Source organism: Ruditapes philippinarum, unplaced genomic scaffold (genome assembly GCF_026571515.1).
Source record: "Ruditapes philippinarum isolate M1 unplaced genomic scaffold, ASM2657151v2 ctg1516_1_1_1_1, whole genome shotgun sequence".
NCBI classification, from domain to species: Eukaryota; Metazoa; Mollusca; class Bivalvia; order Venerida; family Veneridae; genus Ruditapes; species Ruditapes philippinarum.
In genome coordinates, this window is record NW_026867184.1 from 56,053 (window position 1) to 74,422 (window position 18,370).

At 34.5% G+C, this 18,370-nt stretch overlaps 1 protein-coding gene across 1 annotated transcript; it reads left to right on the forward strand.

Moving 5' to 3' along the window:
• Positions 1 to 1,722: 1,722 nt before the first annotated feature.
• On the forward strand, positions 1,723 to 17,205 carry LOC132735185 (EMILIN-2-like). The gene is made up of 6 exons (XM_060722109.1): positions 1,723 to 1,727; positions 3,734 to 3,963; positions 4,507 to 4,687; positions 5,644 to 5,891; positions 7,305 to 7,524; positions 17,052 to 17,205. The coding sequence occupies exons 1-5, from the start codon at positions 1,723 to 1,725 to the stop codon at positions 7,379 to 7,381; spliced, it is 741 nt and encodes a 246-aa protein (XP_060578092.1). The 3' UTR covers positions 7,382 to 7,524; positions 17,052 to 17,205.
• Positions 17,206 to 18,370: the final 1,165 nt, after the last annotated feature.

Here is an 18,370-nt window from a genome sequence, read left to right on the forward strand (position 1 = left end):
GTGCGTGCACCTGGCTAGACGGGAAGATAAGATAGCATTAATTTGGTTTCCATGTCAAGTCCGTGTCCCAAATGTAACACATGAACTATAACTTTTTCATGTGACGTTACATACAAGAACTGCAATTGTTTAACTTGTAGATCCTTCTGATAAGCAATAGCACCAACAGGTTTATTTTTGAAAGTAAAACTAAATACAAGCAAACATGTTCGTCGACAATAGAATTGCGAGAAAAATATGTACGTTGTTTTTTACTGTTTCCAAATCCTAGAAGTCGTTCCCTCACATCCAAGAGAGAAGTCATGCAAGGAAAATTGAGAAACGCTTCAATAAAAAATTTTTCTTCGACTGGTATGAAAGGTCTGTATGTTCTGCATAACAACGCTCCTTAAACATCCACCGTACTGTCCATACAAGCCTGTGACATTTTCCTCCTTCCTAGACTGTAAACACATACATGTGTATATGGTATAAGCTTTTTGAAATGGAAATGAGTCCGATATGCATATGATACATATATTTTGGACTCTAAAACTGAAAACTAGACTATATGGGGTGTGATACGCGTTTGATATGGATGTTCTGAAATGAGGCTAAATTGTTGAGACTGGATTCGATGATGATTTTTGTTGGAACATCATGTGCTTTAAACGCTAAAAGTTCAATGGTTATATTTTATAAGGTGTGAAATAAATCAAATACTTAATGCACTCGTAATTAGTCATTTGTTTTTGAAGGCTTAGTTTTAACAACGCAAATGGAGAAACTCAATGACCAATTTAAACGGGTTAATTAACGGAAATATGTTATCTATATTACATATAGAGTAACAAACGGAGGTCATACTAGTAGGTACATTATTTTTACTGACGTAAGATATTTAATTTCATACTCAGATAGAGTAACTGTCTAACACGGAAGAACTACATTATTTGATATCAAAATATGTCACCAGTTCCTCAAAAGATAAGAAAGTCTAGACTAAGCATAACATGTTTTCTAACTTGAATTCATTATTATTTTGTTTCACCAGTGGAATGGAGGCAAAACAGCTTATGATTCAATGTATCGTCCTATTATCTATTTTGCTTCAAAGTAAGTTTATTGCTATCCTTTAAACATAAAGATATTTCGTAGATCATAACTCGTGACATTCGTGCAAATTTACACTTTTCCACAGATAAGAAATATCAATATACGTCGTATTAGGTGATGGCACACGTTAACAGTTTACCTTCCACCAGTTGGTTACCTAACTGTCATACACATGGATTCCTCAGACAAAATAAAGAACAGTCAACCGGTACAATAAAGAAAAAAATGAATCTTTATAAAAACATTTAAAATGGCAAAATTAAAAAATGTCTCGGTTTGATTAAGCCTGTCATGGATGGTACTTAAGTCCCCTAGCACCGGCTTACATTTTTCTCGGTATTTAATAAGAAAAAAATCTTATCTGGAGGAAAAAGGTCTATATTACCCTTTTATAAATTGCTATGCTTTATGAATTAAAATAAGTCTTTAGCTGACTCTATGAGTTGTATTCAGTGTGAAACTATTATTAAATACTACAAAACAACACATTTTTGTAAAAAATCTTATTTAATAAACTATTATTTCAGTACAGGGGCAGTTTGACCCAATAGCGTTCACCCTTGGTCAGGGTTATCACATGGACATTTCAAATGCAGAAAGTGCTACCAAAATACCATTTGCATCGGTATGAGGTTTGATTATTTATATAATATAAACACATTTATCTTTGCTACATTGTGAAATGCTTGTAATTTACCTAATATATTGGGGAAAACCGAGTCCCTAAAGAAATAGAAAAAAAACGACAAAATTGAAAACATTGCAGGCTCGGTGTGATTGAGTCTGTCCATGTTTATAAACAACTCTTTAACCTGCTTCATGAACAAACCAATAAAAAAGACATGGTCATGTCTAAAGTAGGAATCGGACCCACAATTTGAGAAACAGAAACCATAAGATAAAGTTGCCTCTCACGTAAGTATTATACACTTTAAAGTATATTGTTTTAATGCTACTGCTTATATTATTACTTCTGGGTGTAAATGTTTTAAAACTGCCGAACTTTTAGACAGATTGTACCAGTATCAGTTTGCAAGAAAAGCAAATAAAAGAAAAAACAAAATCCCTAAAGAAAGCCCAACACGGTAAAATTGAAAATGTTGCAGGCTCGGCTTGATTGAAGTAATGATAATTGAAAGATACCGTCCACGCGTTTTAGTACCTGCTTAAGCAGTATTCAACATTTAACATAAACTTTGAAACATCCGTGGATGTGTTCATATCGCGGTTTTTATGGAAATTGTAACGTTACTTGTGATTGCTATTCCATAAGAAGTGACATATGGACCCGACCCCAATTAAACAAGAGCGACCAATGATCACATGTGTCGCATAAGAATAGCCGTTTCTTGGCAAAAAATCTTTGAACCTAAAAATCTTTATAACATGCACAAGAACTTGAGCGACAGATCAATGCTGTAAAGTTTCATTAAAATTGCGTAAGTCGTAAAAGAGGAGTAGTCCGGACAAAATTTAAAAAACAAAATCTTTGAAAGGCCATAATTCTTACAAAAATCAATGAACCGGAAAATGTCGATGAGATGCACAATTTTACATTGTATTGACCATTTCTGTAAAGTTTTGATGAAATAGCACCAGTAATTTCTGAGGGTTAGTCAAGACAAGCTTCTGTGTAGCTGCAACACAAAACACCTTTTTTCAAGGACCATAACTCAACAAAGAATTATTCAAGCGGAAAACTGTGTAATATGCCCAAGTACCTGACCTACCAATCAATCCTGTAAAGTTTCATTGAAATTGCAATAGTAGAGTAAGAGGAGAAGCCCGTAAAACTTTAGAAATAAAAATAATTAAAGGGCATAACTCCGATAGGAAATCATTGAACAATAAAAAGTCGACGATATGCACAACTAGACTTGGTTCTGATCTTTCCTGTAAAGTGTGGATGAAATTGCACCAGTAGTTTTTAGGAGTAGGCGCGACTAGTTTTGTTACGGACGGAAAGTCGGACGTTCTTACGAGACAAAAATAATGTGGCTACTCTATTTTTATCTCTCTTCTTCCTTTAAAGGAAAAATCCACATAAAAGCCTAGCGGAATGAATGACATTAAAGAGAAAGTACAGTTACCTTTTGTCCCTCTAGGCATATAATTATTCATATGTAAGCTCGGACAGACAGACGGATATACGGACAGACAGACGACGGAGAAGTGACCCCTATATGTCGTCACTACTCCGTACAGGCGACACAAAAATGTGTGGCCTTATCGAGAAAATAAAAAGTGAAAATAAATAGAAATAAAATTTTGAAAGGGTATCAGAGGTTATGAACCTGCATATCACAAAACAAGCTGTCAAAAGAAAAAGGGTGATAGAAAAGTATTCAAATGGGCCATACTAGAACAACCCGACTAGACAAAAACATCAATTGAAAAGAACTAAAAGTACCAAAACCATGCACTCCACACAAAAATTTCGTGCTGAACGATCTTCAAAGTTCGCAAAAATTAAAGGTAGGGAGAGATATTTTAAAGTCGCCACGGGACACAAATAACATCGTTGTGACAATAAAATAACGAAAAGCAGGATCCCTAAATTAACATAACCTCTTTAGCAGTCACGATGAAATCATAATGTTCAGTGTTTTAATTGTACAGTAGTATTGAATATGTGAAGAAAGGACACAAAGAGTGATTCGAGTCTGTTCCTCGAAATATATGTTAATAACCAGCTCCTTGCATCACTTTGGGGACACACAAAGGGAGTTTACGCATCCGCCGGAAATGCCGTCATAACTTCACTTGTTGATGGGGACGTAGTCAGCGTAAAAACACGAAGTCAACACGCCGTTAATATATATGGGAAATCTGGACAAATTTATACTGCATTCACAGGCGTTCAAATAGGTATCATAACGTTCAAATTAGTCAATACATTATGTCAGTACAGTAAATTAATGACCAATTTGTCTTCATGTTTCAACAAGGCTAGTCACTAAGTATTATTTCTCGTGGTTCTGCTTACTTTTGCAATGACAATATTGTTAACGCAAGGCTTATGAATAGAAAAAAACGGAATCGCTAAAGAACGCCTTTAAAGTCAAAATTGAAAATGTTGCAAGCTCGTTTTTATGATGAATAGTAGAGGTAAATGTAAGCTACTGTCCACATCTCCTAGCACGTCGAAAGTAACTGAAACAGTACGTTATTTTTAAATGCAAGTGTTCTATCATACAGTACATTTACATAGTTTACATTTTCACAAATATCTTTATAATTGAGTTGTTTGAGTTTAGTTTAACAGTGAAAATTGTATACCTGGTCATTTTGCAAGGATATGAATGCTAGTCTGAGCCAGCAACACGCTATTGGAGGATATGTTTAAAGGATATGTTTAAATGATTACCTTTTACAAGATTCATCATTTGATAATACAGTTACGTTTATTAGATACAGGGCGGTATACCAGTATGTCAGCATTCTCTGTTGGACTAACACAGCACCAAGAAGTCCACACAGGCCAAAATGTCTTGTATAATAACATTTTGACCGACACCAACACAGCTTATAGCGATTCAACCGGTGTTTACACAGTTCCATCTAGTGGACTCTACATATTTCACTTCTTCAGGTTAGATTTATTTGGCTTATGTCTTGTCACGCGGATGGTGCCTGTAATACTTGGATAATGATCAATGTGCAATACTGATAATAAATAATATGTGACTAATATATTGTAACTTAACATCTTAAAGAATTAATTTATTTAAACATAAGTTCATTGTATAACAGAACTGTAAATATTACTTTCATTATCTTTCTTAAACAGACCCAATAAATAGAGAAAAGAAAACAGCCTGTTCATGGACGGTACTGGAAAGTGACCGAGTCTGCAATATTTTCTTTTCATTGCTCTGAGGATATCCACTTTTCAAGATTTTAAGTTTGGTTGTTCACATACCATTACTATGTTCTCTGCTTTTATTTAGTGCTTTTATCCGGTTTTAAGAAAATCGTATAAAAAACTTACCAGTTTCCATTACACAAAAACGACATTACATTCAAAGTTGAATTACCCTGGAAAATTTTCGTGGAAGAGGAAGTCCGGGGTTCCATCTTTGATTGGATTTTATTTGTATCCATTAGCCAATTTTGGACCTGTGTTTCACACATATTCTCATATTCATAAAGCATTGTAACCATTCCAAAAAGCTTCAGATTACTTTCTGAGAAGCGTGCTTCTGAACAATGGAGAGAAGTTTTGGAACCAAAATCTTTTTGCTTGAACATTTACTATAGATTATAAATCTATGTGCATCTCGTGTATTACCAGGTCTGTCAGACGTTACAAAAAATAACAAATAGTATGTACGTTTTCATCATCAGCATCAATAACATGGGGTTGTAGTGTTAATATTGAATCACCGCTCTTTAACACTTGTATCCATTTTTCAAAGATATCTTGTAAATTCAAACATCAACAGGAGCAAATAAACTTGCAAAAATCTTTAACATCTATTATTCAGATTCGCATTACATTGATCTAATCAAACATACATGTATATGTTTAAGTTGTTCTGTTTACAGTTCATCTCGTCAAAATCCAGGACTTTGGCAAGAACTCTTCCACAACAACATATATGTGTGCTCTATATATGGCCGTAACAATCAGGACTTGGTAGACGCTGGTAATACCGTATTACTCCATGTGAAAAAGAATGATCAAATAAGTGTGCGTGCACTTCGGGACAGCAGCTTGTATGGGACTTTTGATCAGATTTACTCGACATTGACAGGGACTCAATTAGTCAGAGAGGCTAATATGTCGTCCGGTCGTGAGTATACTAAATATGGTGTTCTTTTTTATCCACATGACCAGTATTTTAAAAATGACCTTTGATGTTATTTTAAAATAAAAAAAAACATTGATTGAATGATTTATTGCATATTAGTATTGTATTGTTCTCCTTTTGCATTTAATTTCAAATGCTGATTAAGATTTTGTAATAATATACATGTGAACGACTTTGTTATAATTATATTACTGATTCAAGTGACGTTATGCTCATTTTAAAGCTATCATCAGTTGTATATTTCAAAAGATAAATTGAGTGTTATAATGGTGATTGGCCAATAATTAATGTCGAAGAATGCTTATAAATATATAACATACGAGGGGTGTTTAAATGTGAATGCAACTGGGCCAATTTGCAGAAGTGCTAAACAAACAGTGCCAAAATATTTACATGTACCTCAATCCTTCAAAATACATACCACCATGTGATATACAAAGTTTTAGTCTTTTAATCCATTTAATGCGTTTTCATAATCTTTTTCATACTGTTCAGACACTGGAAAATAGACGAACCAAGAAATTTTCGCGTTTAATATTTTCTTCAAGCAAGGTGTTTTTTAGCCTCGAAAATAGGAAAAAGTCATAAGGGGCAAGATCTGGCGAATAATGGGGGTAAGGAAGCTTGATAACCTTTTCCTAATTCAGATATTCTCGTACAATTGTCGCTTTGTGTGACGAAGCATTGTCATGCAACAACCTGACAGCCTTTGTAATACTTAGCATTTACATATTTACCCTTTGGTACGGCAATTGGAATGATGGACCTTGATTGGTAAAGAAAATTACAAACATGACCTTTTTGACGCACATTGTGCGTTTAGCTATGCAAGGTCTTTGACTTTAGAATACACGAGTAGGTAGCGTTAATCGAGCTTTTGTCAAAGCTAGACTGATTTACACATGTATTGTATCAATTGAGAGCTTACACAACCATCTATGCGATACATGTACATAGCTCGTACAAAACGTGGTTCAAAGCGAGATATTGGCCTAGTTGCATTCATATTTGAACATCCCTCGTATAATATATTTACAATATAAAAACGATCGAAATAATAAACAGTCTGGCCCACTCTTTTTATTTTAGAAATGAACACACCAATACATTCCGGACAATATTTATAGAATATTTCGTTGGTCATTTCAATTATTGATATTTTTCACAATAAAATATATAATTAAACCCAATTATGACAAAATGTCATTTATTTTATTTTTACCACTTCAGTGACCATTTACTCTCGGATGGGCATAATGTCACTTAAATAATGATTTCCCAACAAAATCATAAAAGTGTGCAAAAAAACAATGGTAATGATAAATATTGTTCTTGAATATCTAGATATCACTTTTTATTCTGCCTTTTTCTGCCAATGCAAATTTATTTTTCTAGCTAAACCAATAGTCGCGTTTTCTGTCGGATTATCCCATCATGTAACAGTCACCACTCCTGACCAAAGTCATATATGATCGAGTGTTCTTTGACCTTAACTCTGTGTATGATACAAAGACTGGAGAATTCACTGCTCCAGTTGGCGGTCTCTACGAGTTCAACTTTCACGCCGTTGGGCAACGAGATGGCAAAATTGGCTTGAACTTTTCCATAATAACAGGTTTGATATTTTTTATTCAGTTAACATGGCTAAATTTTGTCATACACAAAGCAACACAAATATCAGAAAAAAATATATCCTGTTTTACGAGACAGAAGAGCAGCAGGGAAACGAAGTGTCTTTATCAAATTTGTATTTTAACGAAGTTAATAAAGTCTTCTTACATCCGCCTACAGCAATGCATTACTTTTTAACTTGCTTATGTCGTCAGAGGAAATAGTTGAACTTGCAGACGGGCTTTTTGCGTTATATCACGTCATGTATATGTAAACGGGCTTCGTGTGTTAGAAGGGTTTACACTTAATCCATAGAAGATTTAAGGATTCCGCATAATCACTTGCCAAATGAGAATTTTATTCAATCCCTGATTGCTCTTTCGAAAAGTCCTTGGAAACAAATGTCTCGCTCCATTTATATTTAATACCCTTTTTCCCCAACATTTCACGAGTGGCCGTATAAAAAATCTCCATAAATGAAACATGCAAATAAAATTTCCCTATGAAATAAACTGCCTTTTACAGTTCTTTTAAAAAGCGTATTATTCCTGACATGGAATAGAGCACTGCAAAGGTGGGGCGATATATGCTCGAATGTAAATTTGTTTGAGTAATCAAAAAATAAACTTTCAGTTATGGTAAATACCCAATCAAGAAAATTGTCTGAACAATGTTTTATGTTAATATTCTTTATGATGCTATTTGACAAGGCGGTTTTTATTCCCTAAGTGCATAATTTATAAAACTGTTAAAGAGGACTACTAGACAATGCTACATGTATATGCCAAATATGAGTACAGCGGCATAATATTTATCTATTTATATAAAACGTGGCTGTAGACAAGGAGACCAATTATTCCCCTATATTTCATTGACTGTGCAGAGATATTGGCCCTCTTAATACGTAAAAACGACCGTATTACTGGTATTAAAATAGTTAATAAGGAACACCTTGTTTCCCAGTACGCAGATGACACATCTCTTACTTTGGATGGTACAGACAAATCTCTAAAGAATACACTTTTGATGCTTAATTTCTATGCTAACGCCACCGGCCTTCACATTAATATAGAGAAAAAAAGTTATCTGGTTTGGAAGCATGAAAGGAAGTAATATTCAATTTCAAATAGGAGAAAATCTGACGTGGGAAAAAGAATCTTTTACTGTTCTCGGAATTAAATTCTCACTTAATCTGAAAGATATAATTAGTCTTAACTGCAACGATAAAGTAGAAGACATAAAATCATTACTGAAACAATGGTCTAAAAAAAATTTAACCCCGTACGGGAAAGTAACTGTTATTAAAACGATGGCAATCATTTGCTTATTTCTCTTCATAATCCATCAAACAAAGTTATCAAAGAACTAGAAACTTTCTTTGGAACAATTCCCCCAGATGAAATAAAAAGAGAAATCATTATAAAACAGATGTCAGAAGGAGGATTGAATATGATAGAACTAAAATCTTTCATTAATTCTTTAAAACTAGGTTGGAATAGACGTATTCTGCATGAAAACAAAAAATGGAAAAAATATCTTTGAAAATTCATTTCCTGATACATGTATATGTAATTTTTCAAAATTCGGACCAGAGTTAATTAAAAATCAATTATCAAGAATCGACAACCCCTTCTGGAACTAAGTCTTTGCATCATGCATAACGTTTTATTCGAAAGTAAAAATGATTGGATATCTCAGACCATCAATTTGGTTCAATCCAACAGTGAAGAGGCACGACAATTTTTTACAATAACCTATTTCAAAATAGTATGAGTATTGTCGCTGTTTTAATTGACAATAATGGTCAATTCTAAAGTTTACAATCTATACAAAATATTTTACAAATTAACCTGCATTTCCTAAAATATAGAGGGATGCCATTCTATTTATGAAATACTTGTAAAAAAATAAAAAAGTTCCGAAATCTCAAGAAAAAAGGAAACATAAACTATTTTTACCAGAAACTTTCGAATGGAATAAAGTCTTTACTATTGTTAACAAAATAACGTCAGATACAAAATTAAGATACTTCCAATACAAATTAATAAATGAATCTTAGCAACAAATACAAAAGATGACAATACATGCACTTTTTGCAGGAAAAGTAACGAAACACTTTTACACTTGTTTTATGAATGTCAGTATGTTAGTTATTTTTGGCGGACGTTTCATTAAAACGAAATGCCCGAATATTACAGATTATGAACTTCCAGAAGAAGAAATCATTTTTGGGATAACTGAACCTAAAGAAACGGATGAAACATTAAATTTTAGTTTTCTTGTTGCAAAAAGATATATTTGCACGTGTAGGTATAATAAACAAAATTTAAATATACAAACTTTTCATAATACGTTAGTTTTTCATTATAATGTAGAAAAGTATTTCCAATACTCTTCCTGTAACTGGGATAAATTTAATAGTAGATAGTCTCCCTCGACACTACAGTTTCTAACTGATCAGTGTCTGAACACACTTTCACCTCGTTTAAACACAAGGAAATTAACTGTTAAAAGATCTCAATCTGAAAAAAACAAAAACAAAAAAAACTATATTACCATCCAAAGTCGGAGAGGTACCATATACATATAAAATGATTTCTTGGCATTATTTAAAAAATAATGTAATAAATATATTGTTGGTGACACATCATAAAAAAGGTTCAGGCAACTAGTATATTATACATACATATTTTACACTACTAATACTGATATGATCAATATACATAATTTTATAGATATTAAGATTGTTGGAACTATGGCCTGTGCCACCTGTATGTTGGCTTATCGTGAAGTCGGGGGTACTCCCGACTCACGACAACCTTTGGAGGTCTAGGGTCGGGAGTACAACTGGAACAGCTTGTGGCGCGCGTTGTCGCAGGAAGACCGTTTTGGAGCTTCTATGCCCCAGGTCGTGCTCTGGTTAAGGTTAGGTCCATGTTGGAGTGGGCAGAGACTATCACTTCCGGCTGATTTAAATATTATTTGAATCTTCTTATGTTTTATGTAATTGGGAGCTTTGAAAAACTACCTTTATTCAAGAAGTAAATTAGCTCTTCTAGTTAAGGGAAGTAAATAACTTAACATATCTTAGGAAATGTATGGACGTTATCCTACTATATGATTTTTTAGAAGCATAGCAATGCTAATGTATGTGGAATTATTGTCATTTTCATTCTTTCACAAGATTTTTTTTTGCATTTATACACAAATCATTTTTGGGATAACTGAACCTAAAGAAACGGATGAAACATTTAAATTTTAGTTTTCTTGTTGCAAAAAGATATATTTGCACGTGTAGGGATAATAAACAAAATTTAAATATACAAACTTTTCATAATACGTTAGTTTTTTATTATAATGTAGAAAAGTATTTCCAATACCCTTCCTGTAACTGGGATTAATTTAATAGTAGATAGTCTCCCTCGACACTACAGTTTCTAACTGATCAGTGTCTGAACACACTTTCACCTCATTTAAACACAAGGAAATTAACTGTTAAAAGATCTCAATCTGGAAAAAAACCCAAAAAAACACCAAACTATGTTACCATCCAAAGTCGGAGAGGTGCCATATGCATATAAAATGATTTCTTGGTCTTATTTAAAAAATAATGTAATAAATATATTGTTGGTGACACATCATAAAAAAGGTTCAGGCAACTAGTATATTATACATACATATTTAACACTACTAATACTGATATGATCAATATACAGAATTTTATAGATATTAAGATTGTTGGAACTATGGCCTGTGGCACCTGTATGTTGGCTTATCGTGAAGTCGGGGGTACTCCCGACTCACGACAACCTTTGGAGGTCTAGGGTCGGGAGTACAACTGGAACAGCCTGTGGCGCGCGTTGTCGCAGGAAGACCGTTTTGGCGCTTCTAGGCCCCAGGTCGTGCTCTGGTTAAGGTTAGGTCCACGTTGGAGTGGGCAGAGACTATCACTTCCGGCTGATTTAAATATTATTTGAATCTTCTTATGTTTTATGTAATTGGGAGCTTTGAAAAACTACCTTTATTCAAGAAGTAAATTAGCTCTTCTAGTTAAGGGAAGTAAATAACTTAACATATGTTAGGAAATGTATGGTAGTTATCCTTCTTTATGATTTTTTTAGAAGCATAGCAATGCTAATGTATGTGGAATTATTGTCATTTTCATTCTTTCACAAGATTTTTTTTTTGCATTTATACACAAATTTTAGCTACTCCATATTTACATATATAGATCCTGTGATGAGAGTAGTATTTCGATCAACTATATCGTTAGGAGACATGAAATTTTGTTGTTTTTTAGCTCACCTGAGCATGCTCAGGGTGAGCTTTTAGGATCGATGATTGTCCGTCGTCCGTCGTCCGTCGTCTGTCCGTCGTCCGTTCACATTTAGTTGTTAACACTCTAGCGGTCACATTTTTGCCTCAATCATCATCAAACTTGGTCAGGATGCTTATCTAGTTGATAGCTCGGATGAGTTCGAACATGGGTCATCTCGGATGAGAAACTAGGTCACAAGAGCTAAAAATAGAAAAACCTTGTTAACACTCTAGAGGTCACATTTTTGCCTCAATCATCATCAAACTTGGTCAGGATGTTTGTCTAGGTGATAGCTCGGATGAGTTCGAACATGGGTCATCTCGGATGAAAAAGTAGGTCACCGGAGCTAAAAATAGAAAAACCTTGTTAACACTCTAGCGGTCACATTTTTGCATCAATCATCATCAAACTTGGTCAAGATGCTTGTCTAGGTGATAGCTCGGATGAGTTCGAACATGGGTCATCTCGGATGAAAAAGTAGGTCACCGGAGCTAAAAATAGAAAAACCTTGTTAACACTCTAGCGGTCACATTTTTGCATCAATCATCATCAAACTGGGTCAAGATGCTTGTCTAGGTGATAGCTCGGATGAGTTCGAACATGGGTCATCTCGGATGAAAAAGTAGGTCACCGGAGCTAAAAATAGAAAAACCTTGTTAACACTCTAGCAGTCACATTTGTGCATCAATCATCATCAAACTTGGTCAGGATGCTTATCTAGTTGATAGCTCGGATGAGTGTGAACATGGGTCATCTCGGATGAAAAAGTAGGTCACCGGAGCTAAAAATAGAAAAACCTTGTTAACACTCTAGTGGTCACATTTTTGCATTAATCATCATCAAACTTGATCAAGATGCTTGTCTAGGTGATAGCTCGGATGAGTTCGAACATGGGTCATCTTGGATGAAAAACTAGGTCACAGGAGCTAAAAATAGAAAAACCTTGTTAACACTCTAGTGGTCACAATTTTGACTCAATTGTCATCAAACTTGGTCAGGAAACTTGTCTAGGTCATTGCTGGGAAGAAATTGAACATGGGTCATCTCGGATGAAAAAGTAGGTCACCGGAGCTAAAAATAGAAAAATCTTGTTAACACTCTAGTGGCTACTGTTGTGATTTAAATATTCTGTTAATTGGTCTGAAAGTTTGTTTTGATGATTTCTAAGTCAAGTTCGAACATTGGTCATCTTGGATGAAAAAAACTAGGTCACACCGCCCAAATATGGAAAAACCTTGTTAACATTCTAGTGGTCACATTTTCGACTCAATTATCATCAAACTTGGTCAGGATGCTTGTATAGGTAATTGCTTGGATGAGTTCGAAATCGCATGTGGAACTAGGTCACCGGAGCTAAAAATAGAAAAATCTTGTTAACACTCTAGTTGCAACTGTTTTGATCCAAGTATCCTTGAAATTGGTCTAAAAGTTTGTTTTGATGATTTCTAGGTAAAGTTTGAATATGTGTCACCTGGGTAAAAAACTAGGTCGCACTGCTCAAATATGGATAATCCTTGTTAACACTGTAGTGGTCACATTTTTGACTCACCTGTCATGAGACTTGGTCAGAATGCTTGTCTAGGTAATTGTTTGGATGAGTTTGATAAATCAGGTGAGCGATCTAGGGCCATCATGGCCCTCTTGTTTTAATTGAGATAATCCTTGTCCATGATGTTTATAAGTGTACCTACCATATATGTGAACTACACATAACATCATACTTTCATACAATACTGTTTTACTCTTTCTTCAATAATTATCCACGGGAAGACCTAATTTGTTTTTCGTTAACCCTTTGCGATTAGGTTATCTTGCTGGAGACACTTTGGAGGACAGGATGAAAAAAAAATGTATATAAATGAAAGTAAAATGATTTCAAAAAACAATATGTTTATAAATATGATATAATGCAATTATAAACCATTTTTTTCTTCTAACGTTTTTTTAACTAGATTTTCAACGAAAACTGGGTTTTTGTAATGCCGAAGTCGGCGGGCGGGCAGACGGGCGGAGCGGGTGAGCGGGCAGACGGGCGGCGCTCGTGAACTTTTGGTTTCCGCTCTCAAACTCATTTTGCTTTGGCCCATTGACACCAAACTTGGTGTGTAGGTAGGTTATATCAGGAGGCAGCTTAGGATTGCTACCCAGGCGTCTGTCATTGAGGTCAAGTTCACTGTTACTAAAATAGAAATCCAGTTTCCGCTTTATAACTTGAGTTTGATTTGGCCTTTTGACACCAAACTTAGTGTATAGATAGCTTATATCAAGATGCAGCTTGGGATTGGTACCCAGGTGTCAGTGATCAAGGTCAAGGTAATTGTTTCTAAAAATAGAAATTCAGTTTCCTCAATAACTTCAGTTTGCTTTGGCCTATTGCCACCAAACTTGGTGTGTAGGTAGGTTATATCAAGAGGCAGCTTAGGATTGCTACCCAGGTGTCTGTGATCAAGGTCAAGGTCACTGTTACTAAAAATAGAAATTCAGTTTCTCCTCAATTACTTGAGTTTGCTTAGGCCTATTGACACTTAAGTTGATGAATGGGTAGCTTATATCAAGTGACAGCTTTTAATAGCTACCCAGGTGTCTTTGGTCAAGGTTAATCTATTCAGTTTTTACGAAATAACTTGAGTTTACTTTGACCTTTTAACACCAAACTTGCTGTGTGTCAGCTTTGGATCGTCACTTAGATATCTGGCAGCAAGGTCAAGGTCATTTGCTTACAATAGAATTTTCAGCTTCTACTCAATAGCTTTAGTGCACTTTGACCTATTGATTGCTGTCACATCAAAACTTGGTCGTTGAAAACCTGGGTTTCGTCGCATTGCGGCGCTTCTTGTTTATATTATCTCATCAATTTCAAAATTTATACTATAAATCTAATGTGAAAATCTTATGTCTCCTTTTTTAATGTTTTATGATTTACTCTATGATTTGTATTTGTATGGTTATGCATAATTTGTACGATTGTTTTGTAGACATGAAGCTGAAAAAACATATTTATCCATTTAACGGTAAGATGCATTTCCCTATACCTTACTCAACATAAAGCAAGTGACTCCCGGAGCCAAACCAATTTTGACCTTAGGGTCATGATTAATACAACTTTGAAAAACTAAACAAAAAACTCCAAATGCATGCCAAATATCTAAGCTCTGGGCTTTGTATTTTCACAAAATATCACTTTTATGTTTTTCTATATAAGTTTTTCTGCATAAATCCCGGTCAGCATTTCCTAATTTTTGTTCTGCAAATCGTCTCTTAATTAGTGATTTGTCTGCCGACAATTTTTAATTTCTTTATATTGGTTCAAAAGATACAGAGCGAACACGAAATTTTAAAATTGGTACAAAATGACCTTAACCTTGACCTGAGGAATGTCACATCTGCGCTATGCTATTAATCTTCTTATGGTTAATATGTCTGCTATTTTGTTTTTGGCTTGCGGCCACAGCCGCAAACCATTTGTTTTGAAAAAGTTGTTCCGGTTAGGTGGTTTCCTGCTTACATTTGTTAGTGCATGATGGAACGGGAAACCAGTCTAGGTTTCCGCTGCAATCGTGACAATTCGGGCGATTCCGTCATACTGCGGAATCAGACGAATTAATATTTCTAAAATCTTAAGTTATATTTAGTAACTTCGGTATTCCCAGTTTGTTTCTATAAATAGGATGTCTATTTTTACTTGATTTATCGGTTTAAAGGGTAAGTAGAAGGAAGAAATAATAAATTATTATAAACGAAAATGTTCCGTTTCAATTCGTTTTCAAGACGCAAAAGTTAGTTTCTTTTATGATTGATTTTTGTCTTTATTAGTTTTATACAATAGAGAATGTCTATTGTAGAAGTAAACCGTCTCCAAAGGACGGTCCTACTTACCAAGAGATCGTGACCGAATCACACAGAGAATTAGTGCGAACAAGTTAAAATTGCATAGCTCTATCACATTTGTCTGCGATCGAGTTATATTTAGATCTACTGTGTCTTATATTTAAACGCAATTCTAACGTGGAGTTAAAACTACAGTATAATTGGTGATCGGTAATCTAAAAATAGCCCATGCATATCATTAACCTTACCACGTGCTGATCTACAGATAGCGCATCCTGTGTTGTCGGTATATCTGTGATCAATAGCCAAGTGACATAGATATTTTAGGTGTAACATAGTGATACATGCATATTAGTGGAACCACGTAACGAAGTCTAATAGTGCATTTACTTGTCTATAAAGCTGCTATTTAAATGAAATTATCAACTGCCAAAACGATGACTCTTTCTGCGAAAAAAAGTGAAAAATGATATGTGCATACTTGTTTCCCTTCAGTATGATAGATAGATTATTTCCTCCACGTGGGAGAGCCGGTACTTTTACGATTGATTATTTCTTTATTAGTTTCATACAATATAAGACAAGAATAGATTTCAAATCGTTTTTGACAAAATAATATTCGTTTTTACAAAAAAAGTTGTTACTGTTATCGTCAGCATGTTCCGGTTCAGTTATAATCAGTGGACTTCTGGTCCTTCTTTTGTCCAAATTTGCATGCATAACACTGGTGGCTCAAATGGGCACTGGTTTTCGTCCAGTATTTGGGTTACCCTACCTTCCCCTTTAAAAGTGAAACATTTTTTGTTTTCGAAAAAAAAGTCCAAAATAAACCCATATGATATACAAATAATAAAAAAATAGTGATGATAAATTGACCTGTGAAAACGTAAGTACCTTGTTTTTTACTAGTATATAAGGTCAATTTATTTTTATTATTCTTTATAATTATTTCTTTATCATAAAGAGTTGATTTAGGAGTTTGTTTTTTTTAAATCATTTTTAAAGGGATGGGATGATGGCACAACTGGGCAAGCCTTTCCTTTTAAAAGGAAACTTTATTATTTCCTTCCAACGATTAATAAGATACAGACCGGACACACACACACACACACACACACACACACACACACACACACACACACACACACGCACGCATGCACGTACACGCGCGCGCGCACACACACACACACACACACACAAAACAACAACAACAAACGGACGACCAGGTGTATAACATTATACACTAACTACTTTTCGGGCATATAGTAAAAATCTAAAAGTAATCGTAAAAATGCTAATTTATACCTTACCCATGATGAGACACTTTTTTTCTTTTAAACAATTGTTTTGAATACCATATGATAAGGTTTTTTTGTATATTTTAGATACGTTAATTCACTGTACAGTCATATTTCCGGCTACTATGCTACAGGCGGTAATGCGGCAGTGTTAGAACTTGACGCTGGTGACGTTGTTTACGTCAACGCCAATGGTGATGTGAACCTTAATGGCACTCATACCCGAATCTACTGCACATTCTCCGGATACTTACTGTTTGCCTCTCCTAAGTGGATAACAATTACAGGATAAATCATTCATGTTAACTTACATATGTTCAATATTGTATGTATTATATGTATTTTATTAACTTGTCAATTGCATACTGATTAAACGGTCAATGTACACACTATATCAATCTTTGGTAGATTTTTCGGTAAGTTTCGTGTGGTGTTCTCAGTTTCTTTTATGTTCTTTGTTATGTTTTTAAAATGTTTTCCACTTTTGTCTTTTTTAAATAACATGGTTTAAGAATTATTATTCAGAATTCATTCGAATTTCAATCAATAGACGTCATTTCAATGGGATAAAATACAATATAACAGCACAATTTTTTGGAATGCCCCGCTAGATGGCTCTGCATTATCGACTTTCAGCAGAACATTCATTACACAATATTAAAGAATGCTGCGCTAGATTGCATTGATAGCTAAGCCTTCCAACAGAGCATTTTTACTCTATATTAAGAAATTCCCCGCTAGACATCCCAGCAGAACATTTCTAACACTAGATTTAGGAATGCCATGTTAGATTGCCTAGGCAGCTGAGCAATCCAGCAGAGGATTTGTACACTGTATTTTTGAATGCCACGCTATATAGCTCTGTCAGCTGAGCATTCAAGCAAAGCATTTTGACTTGTATTTCAGAATGCTCTACCAGATTACTGTACCAGCTGAGTATTCCAGCAGAATATTTATAACACTATATTATAGAATGCTCCGCTAGATTGCTCTTCTAGCAGCTAAGCACTCCAACAGAGCATTTTACACTATATTTAGGATTGCCCCGCACGGTATTCGAGCAGAACATTTACAACCACTTTATTTAAGTGTTGATGCCGTCGTGGTGGTTTCGGTACGAATCAATTAAGTATGAATAATTTAGTTCAGACATGATTATCTCCCTTAGACATTTTTGCGCCATTTGTAACGATTGTTCAACGTTTTGGGGGGAAAACAATCTTCAAAGAGTTTTCTAGTCTTAAATAGTGGCAAAGAGGTTTGATATGCAGAATTGTTTGCCTATTTAATTGTCTTTTGATAACATATGTCAGTGAAATATTGTATTGCTGCTTTTTTAACCAATTTGTTTGATATTTTATGATTCAGAATTCGATTGTATTTTTGTCTTTTCAGTTTTCACGTGA

Excerpts from the sequence above, each read along its gene's own strand:
- LOC132735185 (XM_060722109.1), top strand. Across the intron at positions 4,688-5,643 it reads TACATATTTCACTTCTTCAG|TTCATCTCGTCAAAATCCAG; the intron begins GTTAGATTTATT and ends TTCTGTTTACAG. Across the intron at positions 5,892-7,304 it reads GGCTAATATGTCGTCCGGTC|CTAAACCAATAGTCGCGTTT; the intron begins GTGAGTATACTA and ends TTATTTTTCTAG.